Raw genomic sequence first — 19,229 nt, forward strand, 5'->3', positions numbered from 1 at the left:
TGTCATCTCTGCTCCTGGTCCTCTTCAGATAAAAACACAAACCCATAATATGACTTTAAAGGCTTATTTGGTCAGATCTCTTTTCGTCCAGCTTCATTTGATACTAGTTTTCAATCAGCCTTTCATCTCTGGCCACACTGGCCTTCTGGAAAATCCTCATTAAGCATCAGGCCAGTCCTATCAGAGTTTTTACGCATCCCATTCCTTCCTTCCTCCTTTTAGCCAATGAAGAGCTCCTCATTCTACAGATCTCAGCTCAGAGGTCAAGCTCTCCTTCCTAGCAAGACTTTTCTGCCCTCCTGCTCAGGGTCACCCTTATCCACAGTGTAGGTTTCCAAGGTACCACCCCATTGTCTTCATTGGACTTTTTATGTGGTTATCTGATTAATGTCTATTTCCCTGTGGAGATTAGAAGCCTGCAGGGAGGCAAGCACCCAGACTGGTGTTTACATGGTGCATTGTGTAAAGCCCAGCACACGGGGAGTTCTCCATAAATAACTGGAGGATGAAAGAGAAATGCTATTTGATATGCTTGTGAGGAAGAGGTGCTGCAGGATGGCCACAAAATTCCCCTCATCCCGTTATGGATCTGCTCCCCCATCAGGAGGTGAGTCTATTTCTCTCCCCCCCCTTGAACCTATACTGGCCTCATGACTTGCTTTTCCTGCAAAATGAGGCGGCAGTGACACTGGGCCCGGTCTGGGCCGCTCTCTTCAGAAGCCTGGCAGCTCCTGCCCTCTTGGAGAGAACTGCCACACTGCAGGAGAGCGAGTCTCAACCCTGGAGGAAGAGCGGCCACCGATTCTGACATCCAGCCAGACAGCCCAGTGAACTGGACCTGGACTCATCCCCGCCCCACAGAGTCACAAGCCATAACATGACTGCTGCTTTAAGCTACTCTGTTTTGAGATGACTGGTGGTACGGCAAGAGTAACTGAAAAACTAGTCTCATGTTAAAATCACAGTGGCTCTTAGATTCTCTCCACACCATTATCTCTCAGAAGTCAACCTTTTCCATAAATATCAGGGGCCTGATCTTTTGTACCTGCAGCGAAGCAACATAGTCTCGAGTTGTCTTGGGCATGCACAAGAGTCAGAGTCATTATGTCATTATATGTACTCGCCCCTTTTCCTGGCTGTTTTTCACGTCACCGTCTGAGACTTTGCTATGTATTTAATTGTGCAGATTTTCAGCTCCACTAGGGCAGGGATTTTTTTTTTTTTTAACGTTTACAGTAATCATATTGCTGGTTGTGCTGTTATTTTTATTCTAAGAGTGTTGTATGTATGCTGTGGGATAAAGCGGAGGAGTATTTATTTATCTATTTGGTCACGCCAAGGAGAGGCATGCAGGATCCTAGTTCCCTGCAGGGATCAAGCCAGTGTCCCCTGCATTGGGAGCGCAACATCTTAACCACTGGCCCGCCAGGGAAGTCCCGGCAGGGATTTGTTTGTCTTTATCTCCAGGGATTCTCTAGCTGCCTGGCACATACTACACACTCAATGAAATTTTGCAGATTAAGTGAAGGAATCATTCTCTGCCTCACTGCTTCCACCCGATCATCTCCTTGCCAGTTATTGCCTTTCCCCAAACACTCCATCTTAAAACTTATTCTCTCTCCCTACCATGTGCTGTCTGCTGTCTTTTTTATTTTAAACTAATTCTCAAATAGTCGACGTTCACCTGAGCCACAGCTCAGCCCAACGCTGTCTCCTTTCATTCAGAGATAATAGCAATGGCTCAGTCTGACAATAATGCCTATTTTGTATTTAAATCAGATAATGGGCCCAGAGTTCTGACACATAACCATATGTTCAGTAGATGCTGCCCCCCTTCAGACCTTTCTTTCTGATGCTTTCTTTTTCTCAGACCTCCAAGGGCATCCACTCCTCATGGCAACATCCTGCATCAACATATGTCAGTGGGGACTTCCTTGGTGGCGCGGTGGTTAAGAATCCGCCTGCCAATGCAGGGGACACGGGTTCGAGCCCTGGTCCGGGAACATCCCACATGCCACGGAGCAACTAAGCCCGTGCGCCACAACTACTGAGTCTGCGCTCTAACGCCTGCGAGCCACAACTACTGAGCCTGCATGCCTAGAGCCTGTGCTCTGCAACAAGAGACGCCACCGCAATGAGAAGCCCACGCACTGGAACAAAGAGTAGCCCCCGCTCGCCGCCAACTAGAGAAAGCCCACGACAGCAACAAAGACCCAACGTAGCCAAAAATAAATAAACAAATTTATTTTTAAAAATATGTCAGTGATGGTCTGTGAATCATATGAATTCAGATAAGATTAACATTTACTGCCATTTGCTCTGTGTTAGGTGCCATGCTAGGCATATTTTATGAAAAAGAAAGCCTGGGTTGAAATCTCAGGTCAACGCTTTTTCCACCCAGCACACTGCCTTTGGTACTGCTGGGCTCTAAACAAAAGGATGAAATAAGCAAAGGTGATGCACACACTTCAGGTGCCCAAGCTTCCTTGAGGCACAGTTATACCCTTCCTTCTTTCATATGTTGAAGGCTAACACCTTCAAATTCTCTTTAGTTAGCTTCATGATCAAAACTTGTTTTTTAAAAACATTCACTCTAAGGTATAAATGACTGAAACGACGTGAAGCATGATCCCCCCCCTCCCCCGAAGGGGTTCTCCATTTCAACCAAACACTTAGGATGCAGAAAGACAACAAGACAAGCAAGACTTAGACTTGAGAGCAGACAAGTCAGAGTCCTACCTGCAATCACACTGTTCAATCCAGCAACCAACCCAGCCCTGGTTGGGAGGAGCTGGGGAGAGAGTGAAGTGTATAGAGTCCAGGAGGAGACAGAACCTTCTCATAAATCCAGAGGGACCTTCAGCAATGAAATGGAAAGTCCTCACTCACCTGAATATCCTGGTCTGGTTCTTACACAGGTGGGTGCTTCACCTCTCAGCTTTGTATACTACACTCACTCACCGCCCCCCCCCAACCCCCCCCCCCAACAAGACAAGCAAGACTTAGACTTGAGAGCAGACAAGTCAGAGTCCTACCTGCAATCACACTGTTCAATCCAGCAACCAACCCAGCCCTGGTTGGGAGGAGCTGGGGAGAGAGTGAAGTGTATAGAGTCCAGGAGGAGACAGAACCTTCTCATAAATCCAGAGGGACCTTCAGCAATGAAATGGAAAGTCCTCACTCACCTGAATATCCTGGTCTGGTTCTTACACAGGTGGGTGCTTCACCTCTCAGCTTTGTATACTACACTCACTCACACCCCGCCCCCCCCCCCACCGGCTCTGCTTTTAGTTTCCAATCTCACTGTTCTCTGGCAGCCTAGCCCAAACTGATAAGCTATTCTTTCCAAGAGACTACTTGTTATGATTAGAAGCTCGTGTCCCTCGTGTATAATAACATAATGGCATGTTTATACTTCTATTCACATTTTGCATGAACTATGTACTTAAGATAGTTACTAAAAACAAATAGCATCTCACTGATGGCCCAGCAGACAGTAGTGCTGTCTTCAAGTCCCTGCTTAGTCAACTGCAATACTTCTAGAAGCTTCTGTATTGATCTCCAGACACAGTTAATTGTTATATTCCTCAGCACTCGTAATACCACTTTGGGGACCAATCTCACAGATTTGTGATAATCTTTTTCAATTTGTCTCCTTAACTAGATTGTGAGGCCCTTGAGGGCAGGGAACGTGCTTTAGTCATCCTTTTGTCCTGTCTAACGCAGTGCCTGGAACTTATTATACAGCCATAACTCCTGGAAGAAATAGTGCCTTACTAGGTTAGTGTCAGGAAGAAACCGTGGACCATAGATGTGGTAGGTTCAGTGATCTTGTGCCCATCTTCACTTCAACATTACCAGGTCTCCAAGACAGCAGATCTGAGAGGGAGGCTCTGATTAGACCAGAGTCTCCCTTCCCCTGGAGGACCTCAAGACCCAGTCTATCATGCTCATCTCCTTGGATAGCTAAGCCACCACCAGCAGTCCCAAACTCCCAATCACCTATCTTTTCCCAATCACCTGAACTTTTCCCACCATCTAACTCTGTATGACCCCTAATCTGATCTAGCCTATGTCCCTTCACACACTCTTTTTTTTTTTTTTAACATCTTTATTGGAGTATAATTGCTTTACAATGGTGTGTTAGTTTCTGCTGTATAATAAAGGGAATCAGCTATAACGCACTCCCCTTCTTTACCGGGCTCCCTAGATACAGTCAGTTATCAGCAACATTCCCTGTCATCCTCAGCCTCTTGGCTGTGAGAAAGCAGCATCCAGCCTTCTGGATTGGCCTTCCTTTAAATTTATGACCCTAAGTCTCAAACACATCCTCAGGACCTCCTAAACGTCCATCATCTATTTACTCCCTCATCTCGAAGATTAATCTTTCACATCTTCTTTTACTCCTCAAACCTCCATCACTTCCTATTCCTTCCTCACTCTTAGGTGATGATCTTGATTCTTATTTCTTTTCAACTCAACTCCATTTACTGAAGATAGGGAATATAGCTACCACAGGATAGCGGCATATACATTTAGATATTTGGTCCATTTCTTTTTAAGAATGAGCAGAATTATACAGAAGGGAACCTGAAGAAAGAGGAATTAAGCTGATGTCTAGTTTTATCTGTCTGACTACAATTTGCTCTTGATGTGCGAAGCAAAGCGCAAGCAATTACCATTACCCACATCTAAAATTTAACTCTCACAACAATGTTTTTCCTTGGTAGTGAGAAACACCTGCTTTTTAAAAACTTGCATGTTTTCTATTCTCTTGGTCATTATGAAATTAAAAAATAACTGAGTTTTAAAAATACATAAAATTCATCAAATTTTGAGATGATCTTGATTCTTATTTCATTGAGGATACACATATATTTGGAAGAGATCTTTACCTTTCTCCCTCCATACCTACTGCCTCTGTGCTCATACACCCTGGTTCCCCTGTCACTTCTAAACCCTCTGGTCTCCTTCCTTGCCTACACCATCAGGATTCTCTCTAGTCCACCATTTCCATCAGAATATAAATATGATATCCTGTCTCCCACCTTTGAAAATTCTCTCTAGATCCTTCTAGCTACAGTGCATTTCCCCGCTCCACTGTCTAGCAAAACCTTTCCAAAGAGTTGCCTGTTTTCACGGTCCCCACTTCATCTTTCATTCTCTCAAGAAAGCACACCATCAGGCTTTTGTCTCCATCACTCCATGGAAACTACTATCCTCAAAGCACCTCCTCATATCACCAAGGACCTCCACATGGCCAAGTCTAATGTTGATTCCCTGTCCTCCTCTGACTTGGCCTAGCAGCTGCATGTGACACAGCTGATGACTCTTGCCTTGGTGAAACATTTCCGTTCAGCTTCGGGGACATCAGGCTCTCCTACCTCCCTGGCCACTCCTTCCCAATTTCTTTTGCTGGTTTGTTCTCCTTTTCCCGACCTTCAAATATCAGGATGCCCCAAGCCTCGGTCCTTATCTCTCTTTTGTCTCCAGACTTTCTCTCTTGCAGATCCTTCCATTTCTGTGGCTTTAAGTATGGTGATGTGTCCCAAGTTTATATCATAGCCCAGATTCCCCTCTTAGCTCCAAATTCAAGTGTCTAACTGCCTACTTGACATCTCTACTTAGACATTAATAGACACTTCTCAACATGGTTGTACAAAATAAGCACTTGTACTTCACCCTCCCACCAGCCCCTTACGACCTTTAGTTTTCCCAATCTCAGTAAAATGCACTACTATTTGCCCGGTTGTTAGGTCTCCAAACCCGAGACTTATCTCTAGTCCTCTCCTCTTCTCATATCCCATGTCCAAACTTGTCAGCTCTACCTTTGAAATAAGTGCCGAACGTGATCACTTCACATCACCCTCACCTGTCCCACCTGAGTGCAGGGCATCCTCACCTTTCTCTCCTTGACGTCTCCAACAGCCTCCTAACTGGTCTCCCTGTTTCCACTCTCACCCCAAAATAGCCCTCACTCCTCCCAGAAGCCAGAATGATCCTTTAAAAAATATAAGACCAGCCACTCACCTGCTAAAGCCCCCTTGATTGGATGGCTTCCCATCACAATTAGAATAATATGCAAATTCTACTTTGGCTGAAAAGATAGGTCAGGTTCATTCCCACCTCTGCACTTGCTGTTCCCTCTCCTCCCAGACTTTGCAAGGCTTGCTCCTCACTTCAGTCAGGTCTCTGCTCAAATATCGCCTCTTCAGAGAGGACTTTTCTGCCCACTCGCCACATCGATAGATAGAGTACCACTCTATCCTCTTATTCTGTTCATTTTAAAAATACTGCTTATTAATCCTTGACTTCTTAAGATATATTTATTTGTTTTTGTCTATTTCCCCCCAAAGATTGCAAACATCTTACTGCAAGGATTCTTCTGCCTTGTTCATCCTAAGTGTCTAGAGCAAGTGCTTAATAAATACTCGACAAGTGAACAGATAGATGCAAGAATAAATGTGCAAACTTCAGGAGGAAGGGATGGTATGCAGACAGGCAGGTAAGCAGCCAGTGGCTCAAGTAAAGAGTGTTATTTTAAAAAATTCAAAACTCTGATATAATTCTAGGAGCAGAGAAAGCAATAATGATGAAAGGCCAGGGAGTGGACTTGGAAGGGCCTCTCAAGCAGCCATGTTGGGTAGAAATTTCTGCAGTGATATCTCTGCTGTTCAAAACAGTAGCCACTGGCCACATGTGGCTATTGAACACTTGAAATGCGGCTGCTGGGATTGAATATTAATTTTCTTTAATTTTAACTTACATTAAATAGCCACGTGGGGCTGGTGGCTATGGTGTTAGACAGCAAAGCTCTAGAACCCGAAGAATCCCTTCCCCCGACTTGTGATTACAGGATAATAATGCATACCTCACTGAGTTATTGAGAGGACTAATGATATAAAATTGTCAATATCTGAAACATAGTTAGCCCTCAAAAAATAATAGCTGCTATTACTACACAGTGTTGCAAATTACTTTCAGTACATGCCATGTAAATTGGCTCTAAAAGTACAGAAACAGACTTTAATTAATTTTTTTATTGTAATTTTTTGCTTGCCAGAGTTAGTGGATAACCAATGGGTGGGTCTATATTTGCGCTCACAAACTAAAAATAGCAAACAACCATTTTGGGATCTCAGGAAGGCCTTCCAGAGATAGACGACGATTCCAAGTGGATCAGCTTGCTGATATTTATAATGAACTAATTAGTTTGACAACAGCTAATTTAGCATTTGCGAAAATTGGATTTGTAACGTTACTGTATTATTTTCAAACAGTGTCATCTGAAGCTTCCTGAATGATTTTGGATAAGAGTAGTGTTTGCTTTAATACTTGGTATTAAAATAAAGCGGAATGTATTTACTTATTGGAAATATTATGTTGAATTCTTTAAAGGTTAAATTGGTTTGGACATAATATCATTTTTTTCTCTTGTCAGTGGCTCACCATGCTTTCTTCCACACTGAATCCAGAAAACAAAATGAACACAGATACAGAACATAAGCAGACCATTATAACTAACCCTTAATAATCTAATCTAATAATAAAATTACACGTTTGTCCAGAATAAGCACGGTGCTTACTTTTAGGACACAAGAATCTGCAGTCCACGCCAGCAGAGGTGAAAGTGGCATTCCATGGCCCCTGCCTAAGTGCCTGGTGGAGACTGAGACTTGAAATCCGAGGATGGGTGTATTTAAATTAAACACATGCTTTAAAGCATTAAGAAAAGTTGACGTTCTTCTTAAGGAGACCAATTAATCTGCTTCAGTAGGATACCACTTTGCAGTAGCTGAAAAAGTGCCCTAGGACGTCATGTAAATGACACCAGGAACAGAAAGGGAATGAAAATTTACTTTTCTACATAGCAGCCCTTCCTTAACTGCCCTCCCTAGTTTTGCTGTTTGAAATGCAGATCCATTTTCTTCCACCCCCGACTGTGAGTCTGGGGTAGCATAATGGGAAGAGGGGGAAGACTCCTAAATGCTAAAATGAGGTGCTGTAAAGACTTACCAATGGGCATCACTAAGAAAAAAGGCAGCCAGCAGAGGACGAAGCAGCCGACCACGATACCCAGTGTTTTGGCCGCTTTCTTCTCCCGGGAAAACTTGAGGAGTCTCACGGAGAAGTGTGTCTTGTTCTTGGCGCTGGACACCCCGCTGCCTCCCACCGGGGCATTTTTGCGATGGATGCGGAGCGTCACCTGCTCCGAGACCGACTTGTCGGTCTTGAGGCCGGACTTGAGGCCCCGGCTCTCCCTCTTGGCCACCACGTAGACCCGGCAGTACATGACCAGGATGATGGTCAGAGGCACGTAGAAAGAGCCGAGCGCGGAGAAGAGCACGTAGCCCGGCTCCTCATTGATCTGGCAGATGGTCTCGTCCTCGGGGGCCGGCTGCCTCCAGCCGAACAGAGGCCCGATGGAGATGACCAGGGAGAGCGCCCAGACGCAGAGCAGAGCCATGAGACCCCTCTTCTGCGTGACGATGGTGGGGTAGCGCAGCGGGTAGCTCACGCCGATGTAGCGGTCGATGGAGATGAGGCAGAGTCCCATGATGGACGCAGTGCAGCACAGGACGTCCACCGCCGCCCAGATATTGCAGAAGACCCTGCCGAAGGCCCAGTAGCCCAAGATCTCGAAGATTGCGGAGAAGGGCAGCACCGTGGAGGTGAGCAGAAGGTCGGCCACCGCCAGGTTGACGATGTAGTAGTGAGTGACCGAGTGCAGATGCCGGTGGCAGGCCACGGAAAGGATCACAAGGATGTTCCCCAGTACCCCGAAAAGGATGAGGCCCCCCAAGATCACCCCGAGCAGAATGGCCTTGGAAATGTTCACCGGTGGCGGCGGGTGGGTGCAGTTGGAGCTGTCCGAGGCATTGCCAGAGAGAAACACCATGGTCCCAGCCGGGGCCGGGCGAGGTCCGGCTCTTGAGGGCCGCTCCGGGCCTGGGCGGAGGTGGGAAAGAGGGAGCGGGGAGTCAAAAGGTCTCCGCTCCGGGGAGCCTTGCCTGCTGGGGTTGTCTGGGGGTAAGAGAGAGCGTACGGGTGGGAAGCAACCCGGGCCAGCCCTGGAAACCCTCAGAAGGCCGCGCAAAGGGGCAGGGCGTTAAAGGCAACATGGCCACGGGCGCGCGGGGCTGCCCGCCGACCCTCTGTACCAGCGACGCTGGCCCGGGGCCCCACCTCCCTCCCAACCCGAGACTCAGCACGGAGCTCGAGGAGACGCGATGCAAAATGCGGTCCCAGAATTACGCGAGTCCCCTTTCCTGCACTGTCGGATCCGTCCGGGTGTGAAGATTGAGCATTCTCACATACTTTGGAATTCAAACATCCAGCGCCCGTCTCTCCCACAAACCACAAGCACGCACGGGTCTGCCGTCTACTCTCAAAGGCGGGGGCCGCTGGCACCTGGGCGCTTCTCCCCACCCGCAGTTACCCTCAGTGTGGCTGGACTCATGGTAGATGCAGCTTCTAGGCGCGCAGGCCGGGGGACGTGGTTGTGAAATGTTTGCCAAGAGCGAGGCGGCTGCGGAGCGTTGCTTGCCAGCGTCCTCCTGAAAGAGCGCAAAGAGAAATGCGGAGTGTAAGCCAGGCGCCCTGGGGAGCGAGGCTGTGCCCTGCCTCGACTGGCGGTCGGACCCGGCGGGGAGTCCCGCCGACTCTGTGATCCCGAAGCGGTTCGCCCAGCAGCAGGCGAGCGCGCGGGAGGGGACCGCGAGCCGTGCCCCGCCGCTGGGAATCTGCCCTGGCGCGCTCCGCCGCGCAGCGTCTCGCGGGGTTCAAGAGCCGAAGCACACACCCCCCCCCCCAAGCTGCAGCGCCCGGCGGCCGGACTGCTAGCAGCCGTGCAGTGAAATTAAAATCCCGGAGCCCGAGAAGCGCGATTGCGGCTGACGGGCACGCAGCGCCGAGCCAAGCCGGTGGAAACCCGGAGGATCTACCCGGTTGCCACTTGAACAGGTTGCTTCGCAGTCACCTGGAGGAGGCGGCCTGGGAGAGGGAGCCGCTGCGAGCCGGGGACCGCAGGGCCAGTGCCACGCGCACGCTCACGCCCGAGGAACTCACACTTGAGTGTGCGGACAGCGTCGGTCTGTCGACCAGCCAAGCCGGCCTGAGAGCCGCGTCCAGAGCAAAGCCCTCGCGACCCAACGAGGGCTGAACGCGACCTAGGTCGGTCCAGGATTCCTTTCCTTGCCGGAGGATCAGCTGTCCCGGAGGACTCGAGCCTCAAGCCACACCCAGGCGGGCTCCGGGGGTCCAAGAGGAAGAGTGGGAGCGGGGAGCGTCATTCTGTCTAAGGGGCTGTGCAGGCGCCAGTCACTGCTGATTTTGTACAGTAGGCGTAAAAATCAAGTTCGCGCGCCGGCGGACAGGGGACGCCTCGTATTTTCCGAGCTGCGGACCACGGTCTGCGTAAGAAAGCTAGGTTTCCACAGCTGCGGGCCGACCGCAGGATCTCAGGGAGGAATGCGGGGAGTGGGGACACACCTTGCCTTGTAAGGACTCTGCGGTTGGGCCTTGAGCCGGGATTCCCGGGCAAAGGCTGCTGTGAACATCACAAGTTCTAGAGCTCACAGGCGGTACAAAAAGCAAGCAACTGCAGAAACCCGTTTCCCCCTACCTCGGAGCGGTAAATACGGGGTTTAAAAAACACACTTGTTAACGAGGAGATAACTTCCCAGAATATATAAGGGAAACGAGGTGGGGTAAGGGTGCGGGTGAAAGAAGCGGGAGGAGCTTGGGGAAAAGTGGGAGTTGGGTCTCACCTTGAGGCCCAGGGAGGTTTTCCCTAATCCACCCGGCCCTGCTGGACGCCGGCGCCCGGCGCTGCAGCGCACTCACCTGGAGCGCGGATGCAGAGCCACTCGCGCGCGCGTGGCGGGGACTGGACGCGCTTTCGGTCCCAGGAGCAGCCCTGCCGCCTCCTCCCTCGGGGTGAGGGGACCGTTTCCGACGAACCAATTCCTAGTTCTTTTGCACCCGCTGACTCACCCCTTTCTCTACCACAGACGTCTTTAAGCTCCTGTCTCACAGACGCTTTACCTGGAGATTTTAAAAATAAAGAGAGAAAATAGAAAAAGAAAAACCAAATACAGCCAGGCAATAACTCCACCTTCACCCTTTTAATATTCAGCTCCCCGACATCAGCAAAGACTGGCAAGGAACTTTGCAGCTCTCGCTGACGTAACAGTCAGTAGCCCCAGCTAGTACCGTAATCTCCTGCTGTTACCGTATTACTCTGAGGGAACAGTCGCACAGCAGGTTTTTTTTTTCTCTTGCCTTGGGTGAATTGGGTTCTCGCTTCACTTTAAGAAAGTGTGTGTGTGTGTGTGTGGCGTGGGGGTGGGGGGAGCGGGGAGAAGGGATTTTTTATTTGTAGTAAATAACTCTTTTAAATGATCTGATTTTAAAAGTAAAGAAAAATAGACACTTGCCAGACACATATTACTGTATGATGTGTTCAAAGAAATGCCCAGTAAAGTTACTTTTGAACAGCTTTATTCAATGTACACTTAGGTTCTGTTAAAATAAAAAAGCATATTGTTATGCCAAATATGCAGGTAAATTATATTATTTGCAGATGTTTTAAGATGAATGTAAAATCAGATAAAATTCAATAAATCTGATTATAAAAAATTATAATTCTAGGAAAATAAAGTAAGCATATCTAAACCTTCTGAAATACGATCCATCTCTCATTTCTTCAGACAAATGGACTTAGCAAGTATGATGGTCACACTGCAGTTTCTTACGTGGCTTAGTGTTATTAAAGTGCTATTAATTATTTTCCAGTTTCCGTAAGAAAATGTACCCTTTAAAAGAGTGTTACTTCTCTTTAATGCATGAATAGTTGGAGTATGAAAAGTTGACATCACCAGTCTTCTTTACTTTTTTTTTTTCTGGTAAATTCCATGTTCTGTTTAGCTTAAAATTGAAGAAAACCACCTGTGTTTTAGAATATTGGGAAAATACCAGAATTTTCTCCACTCTGATTCCCACCTCCTAAGTCCCCTTCTTTCATCTTTATTGATTCAGACAAAACACACTGTTCATAAAGTAGCTAGTAGGTTCTCTTAAACCTAGTAATAAAGAGATAACTTTCAGTACAGGTAAGTAAGTACTTGAATTCCCTCACCTGAACAAAAGTTTATTAACATTGTTACCTTTTCCAAGGGAGATGTTTGGGAGACTTTTCTTATAGCAGTGTACCTCCAAATGCCTCAGAGGAATGCCCTCAGGAGGATCAGGGAACCCTGCTTCATCAAAGACCTAATATTTAGATGACCTCTTTCCTGTAAACAATGCCATCCCACCCGCCACATCTATAGGGGGGTGAATTTTATGTTGTAGGAAAAGCATATGGGGTGAGGAGACAGGAAATCTGGGTTCCCTCTAATTACTAAGTCACTTGCTCTCTGAGATGCCGTCCCCTCCGTGGAAGAGGCTTTACTACAGTTCCTGAGACTCCTACATCTTATCATCAAATATGGATACAATGCCTGTTCTTCAGAAATCCCATCCACCAGAGGATGATATTATTGTTTAGTTTTGTGTTCATTAACCTTACACCGTGAATGCCAACTTTCTAGTAAGACCTGGTCTGTGGCAAATAAGGGAAGTAGTGTTACCAGGAAGAGCGACTGAAAATTGCTCAACTCTGCAGGGCCAAAATGTACAAAAGCTTTTGGAACTCCCAGGACCCCACCTCCAACAAACAAGCATACTCACAATCCCACCCCCTCAACCAATTAGCTAGTGCCCAGAAGGAGAAGAGCAGCTCTTTATTTCCACCTTGGCCTCTGTATGCTACTAGGTAGGTCTTTCAAATCCACTTCCAAGCCGGTGAACATCAATCTTGGCTAAACTAGCTCTCAGAACCAATTTTTCCATGGCTACTCACAGACCTGCAAACAGGAAACTATTCATCTTCATAAAGAATGGTTGATGCGGGTGTCCCAGAAGATGTTGAGATAGGCCCATAGGAAGGGGGAGTGAAGAAAGAGGAGGCTGTGGAGTGGTAAAGATCTGCTCCTGCCCTCCTATGAAACCAGGGTGAAACTCAGCTTTTCTGAGCCTTGGTTTCCTAATTTTTAAAGGGAGACAATAACCCCCAACCCCAGGGTTATTTGGACTGAGTGAGATTATATCTCATGAAGCTTATCAACTCTCTTGTTATTAATCTTATTAACCCTTTCCGTTTCTGCTTATTTTGTGTGCTACTTTAAAGTGAAACATACTTCTAACCCAGAGTGGTCCAAATTCCACATTTAACAAGAGCACAAAGTATTCAGCTGGAGAGGCGTTTGAAATGCCCTGCGAACTGTGCTCCGGTCCACTGATGTAACCAGAGTGACCCTACACGGCAGAGTGGGAGAGCTGGCCATGACTCCTGTCTACTCCTCCTTTTCTTCCTATCCCTTCTTGTCCCACATCTTGAAGGGCCATGCAGGTATGTGTGAACACTTCAGTCTGTACACCCAAACAGCTGCCTCTTGGCCTTGGGCCTCAGGGTGTGCACACCTGTGATATGGTCTTCCCTTGAGAGGGTAGACCCAGAAAAAAGGCCTAAAGTCCTTGAAAGTGGTTATGTGGCCATTTGGGGCAGGAGAGGCTAGATCCCAGAGCATGATCTAGAAGAGAGGGCACAGGCTCCCGGCTGGGATATTACCTTACTCCTGTGGTCTTTTTGCTCCATGGAAAGGGCCACAGCCAGAGGGAGTCCGAGCTGGGCTTTCTAAAGCACGAAACCCAAGGCACGGGTCCTATTACCTGGACCTAAGGCTGCTACTCTGTAGACTTCAGATGTGCTGGAACTTGAGAAATCTCCTGCAGGGGAGGTTCTGGGAAGCCTCATGGGATGATGTTGCTTGACTTAGTGCTTGCAGGATAAGCAGGATTCGGATTGGTAGACAAAAGTAAGGTAAGCAGATGAACAGCAGCTGTACAGTAGAGTGGTGTGTGTGTGTGTGTGTGTGTGTGTGTGTTCACAGACACTGTGGGAACCAATCTAATTGGAGAAGAAGGGCTTGCAATCGACATACACTGATGTTTAGACTGGCAGGACTCTGTTAGTGACTAGTGAGAAAGTCAGCTAGTGTGGGAAGCTTTGAAGAAAAAAAAGAATCTGTCAATCATTATCTTACAAGACAATACACAATGAAATTAGGAACTGATTTCTGGAATTTATAATTCCACTGACAGGGTAGAGGGTTTAATGTTAGTATCCACCAAAAAGACCTGGCTTTTCAAGGACTGCTCCTAAGGCTTAAAAAAAAGTGTGAGGGAAATGAAAAACTTTGCTCAGAATGATACTGATGCAGTATCCAAGTCATGATTCTCCAGACAAACATTGTGTTCTAATCCTTGAATGAACCGAGAAGACTCACAGTGCACAGGCACTGCTGAAGGAAGCCTAGGATGAGATAATGATTCTGTCTTTGGCCTCATTCACCCCGATTGTTCTTGTCGCCCTGAGAAAATTACTTGCTTCAAGTTATGGGAGTCACAGCGTCCCATCCCTACAGTGTATGTTATGGTGGGAATGTGGAGTCAAGCCAGCCTGTAGCCAATTATACTTTAAAAAGAATAAAACTCTGCTCTTTTCATAGCAAATATTAGTTGAGGCATATCAATCAAATTCTTTCAATACCTTTGTCCAATAACGACAGAAAGGGAATTGAAACACCTAAATCAATATCTGTAACAAATTTAGAAATTCTTTATCTCATTTCTCCATCTGCTGACCTGCTCTTACAGGCACATTAAAATTCTTATTGACCTGAATTTCATTATAAAATATATGCTAATAGTAGCACATTTTAAAAAGTTAGAAATATATAAAAATAAAACTAATCTGTAATTCTGTCATTGGAGAAATAGACATTTAAATATTTGGAATATTGTCCCTTTTTCTAAACCCACGTGTATAAATGACATACATATATATATATGAAATATATTATATACATGTATTTACAATATTATGTGTGTAAATATACATTATATACAATACTATGATCATACTGTATCTACAGTTATATATCTTGTTTTTTCATTTAATATTATTAACTCCATATTATTAAATTTCTGCCCAAACATGACTTATAATGGCTGCATAGCAATTTCATTGTGTGTATATGTCATGATAAATTTAAATATTTGGATAATTAATACTTGGATATTTATGTTTTTAACAGATGTCTGATTTATAACTTGTACTGTGATAAATACCCATGTATAACATTGTACTCTAATTTTTTCTTAAGAATAACTTCTATAAGTGAAATTAAAGAATCGAAAATTGTGAACACTTAAAAGGTTATAATACATATTGCCTCCTAAGAAGGTTTTACAAATGCAAATGGAAAGTGTAAACTCCTAAGAGTAGTGTATGGCAGAACCTCCTTTTTTTTCCTCTTGTTAACCTTGAGTATTTATAATAAAATCGATAAGTACATAAATATAAATGAAATAAACCTTAGCCAATTTAACAAGTAAAAAAATCTCATTAAAATTTTTATTCTGTAATTATAAGTGTATTTTTATACACCGATTTGACATTTTCATTTATACTTTTCTGATTTGCTTGTCCATGTTTCTATCAGTCAGGATTTAGTCAGAAACTGCTGTAGGTGTTTCAAGCAGGGAGTGATTTAATACAAGGAATTAGAGGCTCATAAGACAGTTAAGAAAGACTGGAAAACAGATCAGGGAGAGCTGCTATTTGCTTTCAGGAAATCTGTAAGTACAGGAATATCAGGAAATCACAATGGTGAGTTCAGGTGCCTGAAGCATCAATAACGTGCAGGACACCCAGAAAGAATCTTCTGGCAAATCCTCACATGTGCTGTGGGCTGAAGCCTTCATTCCTACACGACAGTGTTACATGGTGCACAATGGCTTCTGCTTCTCTTTTACAGGAATTCCTCTTATTGGTACATTGTAACCCAAAATCTGGTTGACAGAGATTCTTCCAGCGCCGTTGCAATGCAGAGAGGAGCATAGAAGGGGGAAAATGGCTCTACATGGCTGATGGTAATTTTATATAATGTCAACTGGCCATTTTTATATTGGTGTTTCCCCCTTTTGTCTTGTTGCTTTGTAAGTACTCTTTATATATTATGGCAGCCATGAAAATGTGCCATCACATCTGCTGCTGCATAATTGACTGACAGTGCCACATTTTGTCCTTCTGGATCCATCCCTGTGCTCATGCCACACTTCCTATAGGCTGCTCCCTACCGATGGCTAAGCATAGCAGAAGTTCTAAAGCAGGCCTGTTACTACAAGACCCGGGATTTCTTTTTTCTTTTTAATTAATTAATTTATTTTATTTATCTTATTCTTTTTTGGCTGCATTGGGTCTTAGTTGCTGGGCGCAGGCTTTTCTCTAGTTGCAGCGAGCAGGGGCTACTCTTTCGCTGCGGTGGGCGGGTTTCTCACTGTGGTGGCTTCTCTCGTTGCAGAGCGCAGGCTCTAGGCGCACGGGCTTCAGTAGCTGTGGCACACGGGCTCAGTAGTTGTGGCACATGGGCCTAGTTGCTCCACGCCATGTGGGATCTTCCCAGACCAGGGCTTGAATTCATGTCCCCTGCATTGGTAGGCGGATTCTTAACCACTGTGCCATGAGGGAAGCCCAAGACCTGGGATTTCTTGAATGGGGGATTTTGTCTCAAGTGCTCCCCATCAGCTGGCCAAAACTTTCTTCCAACTGTGCAACTGTCTGACACTTCTCTTTCCCAGTATTCCTTTCTTCCTCTCTGCTTGATAGGATTCTGACTTGGATCATGGTCTGAAGGCTCTCCTTCTCCAGCTCTTCCTTTCGCCTTCACAGGAATTTCCCCCTTATATCTTTTGTATGATTAATTATGTCTTGGTGTCTGCTTACTGGAGGACAAAATTAACACATACATTAAGGATGTCAGCCCTTTGTGATATATGTTGTCATTTCTTCCATTCACAGGTATTTAAAGGAAATCTCATGAATTTTTAAATAAAACATAAAGAATAGAATTTTTTAGAAAAACTGACAAATTTACATCAATATTCAATACTTTTCAGTATGATAAAAGGGACAAAAGGGCAAGGCTAAATTATAACTTTACTTGGGAGCAAGTATTATAAAATGTATAACACACCAAAATTATTTTCCGGAGTATGTATGTTCTACTGTCTAACCTTCATTGTTTCTGAGAAGTCAGACAAGTTTATATCATTCTGTCACTGTAGATAATATACAGTTTTTTCTAGCTGATTCACATTGATCAGCTGGTGAAGATGTGACCAGAGGCTTGCAAGAACCTAACCTTGTATTTCCCGTAGGAGCAATGGTTCCATATTCACTAATTCAGTGTTTGCAGTGACTGTATGGAATATAACTACCACCAGTGTGAATAAACTGTGTGTGTCTGTCTGGGTATGTCTGTATCACACACACAGACATGTACACAGTGTGCATATGCACACACATACATATAGATAATCCAGGATTTATAATTGTTAAGTGCTGGATAACTGTGACAAAAATACTCCACCATTTCCAGAAGGTAGAAATGTCATTTGAATTTTAATGAGTTCATTGGTTTTCAACAAAAATCTTATTGGAATTTTAATTGTAATTGCAAGAGTTAGACTGTGGAGAATGAGCATATTTATGATAGTCCTGTCAGCGACATTGGTATATTTCTCCTTTTACTCAAGATATATTCTTTAATAATTTTTAAACAACTTTTCATAAGCATCTGGCCTGATTTTGGTTAGTAATTTTTAGATATCTTATGTTTCTTGTTCCTATTATAAACAGTGTCTTTTCCTTATTAGATTTTGCTGACATATGGGAATGGCATTAATTTTTGTATAATGACCTTATTTGCTGAATTTCTTCTATTTCTTTTCCTTTTCAAAAAATTAATATTGATTTTTAAAATTTCTCGATCATCTTGGATTTCCTACAAAGACAATTATCTATATTTAGTAACAATTTTATGCCTTTCTTTCAAATGTTTATACCTATTCTTAGTCCTTTTATATTTAATTGTAGCCCCAGTATAATGTTGAATTTTAGGGATAATTGTAGCCATTCTTGCCTTAATCCTTACTTTAATGGGAATGCTTCTAGACTGCAATGTTTAGTGTGATGTGTATATATCTTTTGCTAATAATTTGTTAAATTGGTTCCCATATATTTCTAATTTGTTAAGAGGCTTTTTAAAATTCTTCTCACTCTTAAGATGATCATATGATTTTTCACTTATAATTTATTAGAATGGTGAATTATATGGATTGATTTTTTTATATTGAATATTTTTTTTCTGCTCTTGATATAAACACTACTTGGTCTTAATATAGTATTTTCTTTTATATACTTTTTGTTTCATTTTCTGTAATTTATTTATAATTTTTTTTTTTTTTTTTTTTTGTGGTATGCGGGCCTCCCTTTGTTGTGGCCGCTCCCGTTGCGGAGCACAGGCTCCGGACGCGCAGGTCCAGCAGCCATGGCTCACGGGCCCAGCCGCTCCGCGGCACGTGGGATCCTCCCAGACCGGGGCGCGAACTCGGTTCCCCTGCATCGGCAGGCGGACGCACAACCACTGCGCCACCAGGGAAGCCCCTATTTATAATTTTTTCTAGTGATATTTACCAGTAAGATTGGACTATGATTTCCTTTTCTTATGTTTTCTTTGTTCTGCTTTGAAATTATAATTGTACTCGCCCAGAAAATCATACCTGGTTCTCCCTCTTTTTCTGTTCTCTGAGACAGTATAAATAAATTAGAACTTCTGTTATTTGAAGGTTGTGCTAATTCAGGTACAAAACACTTGACTTAATATCTTTTTAGAGGGGAAAGTTTTGTCTATTTCTATTTTTTTACTAGTTTATAGTTTACTCTGGTTTTAACTTTTTTAAGTTATATTTTAATTTAACTTTTTATGAAAATATGCATTTTCATGATATTTTCATACAACTTTTAAAATATTTATTCTATTTTATGTCTATTTATGTCTTTTTATTCCTAATACTGTTTAACTACTCTTTCTGTCCTATTTCATAATCAGTCTTTCAGGAGAGCTTTTTTATTTTTTACATCTTTATTGGAGTGTAACTGCTTTACAACGGTGTCTTAGTTTGTCCTTTATAACAAAGTGAATCAGCTATACATATACATATATCCCCACATCTCCTCCCTCTTGTGTCTCCCTCCCACCCTCCCTGTCCCACCCCTCTAG

At 44.3% G+C, this 19,229-nt stretch overlaps 1 protein-coding gene across 2 annotated transcripts in view; it reads right to left on the minus strand.

Moving 5' to 3' along the window:
- ADRA1A (adrenoceptor alpha 1A) overlaps positions 1-9,403 on the minus strand; it is a 97,503-nt gene extending 88,100 nt beyond the window's left edge. For both annotated transcript variants that reach the window (XM_028494209.1, XM_007110206.3), the window contains exon 1: positions 8,017-9,403. In XM_028494209.1, the coding sequence (XP_028350010.1) occupies positions 8,017-8,899 (883 nt within the window). In that variant the 5' untranslated portion in view covers positions 8,900-9,403. The remainder of the gene's footprint in view (positions 1-8,016) is intronic.
- Between the last annotated feature and the right edge of the window lie 9,826 nt (positions 9,404-19,229).

Source organism: Physeter macrocephalus, chromosome 9 (genome assembly GCF_002837175.3).
Source record: "Physeter macrocephalus isolate SW-GA chromosome 9, ASM283717v5, whole genome shotgun sequence".
In the NCBI taxonomy this organism is placed as follows: Eukaryota; Metazoa; Chordata; class Mammalia; order Artiodactyla; family Physeteridae; genus Physeter; species Physeter macrocephalus.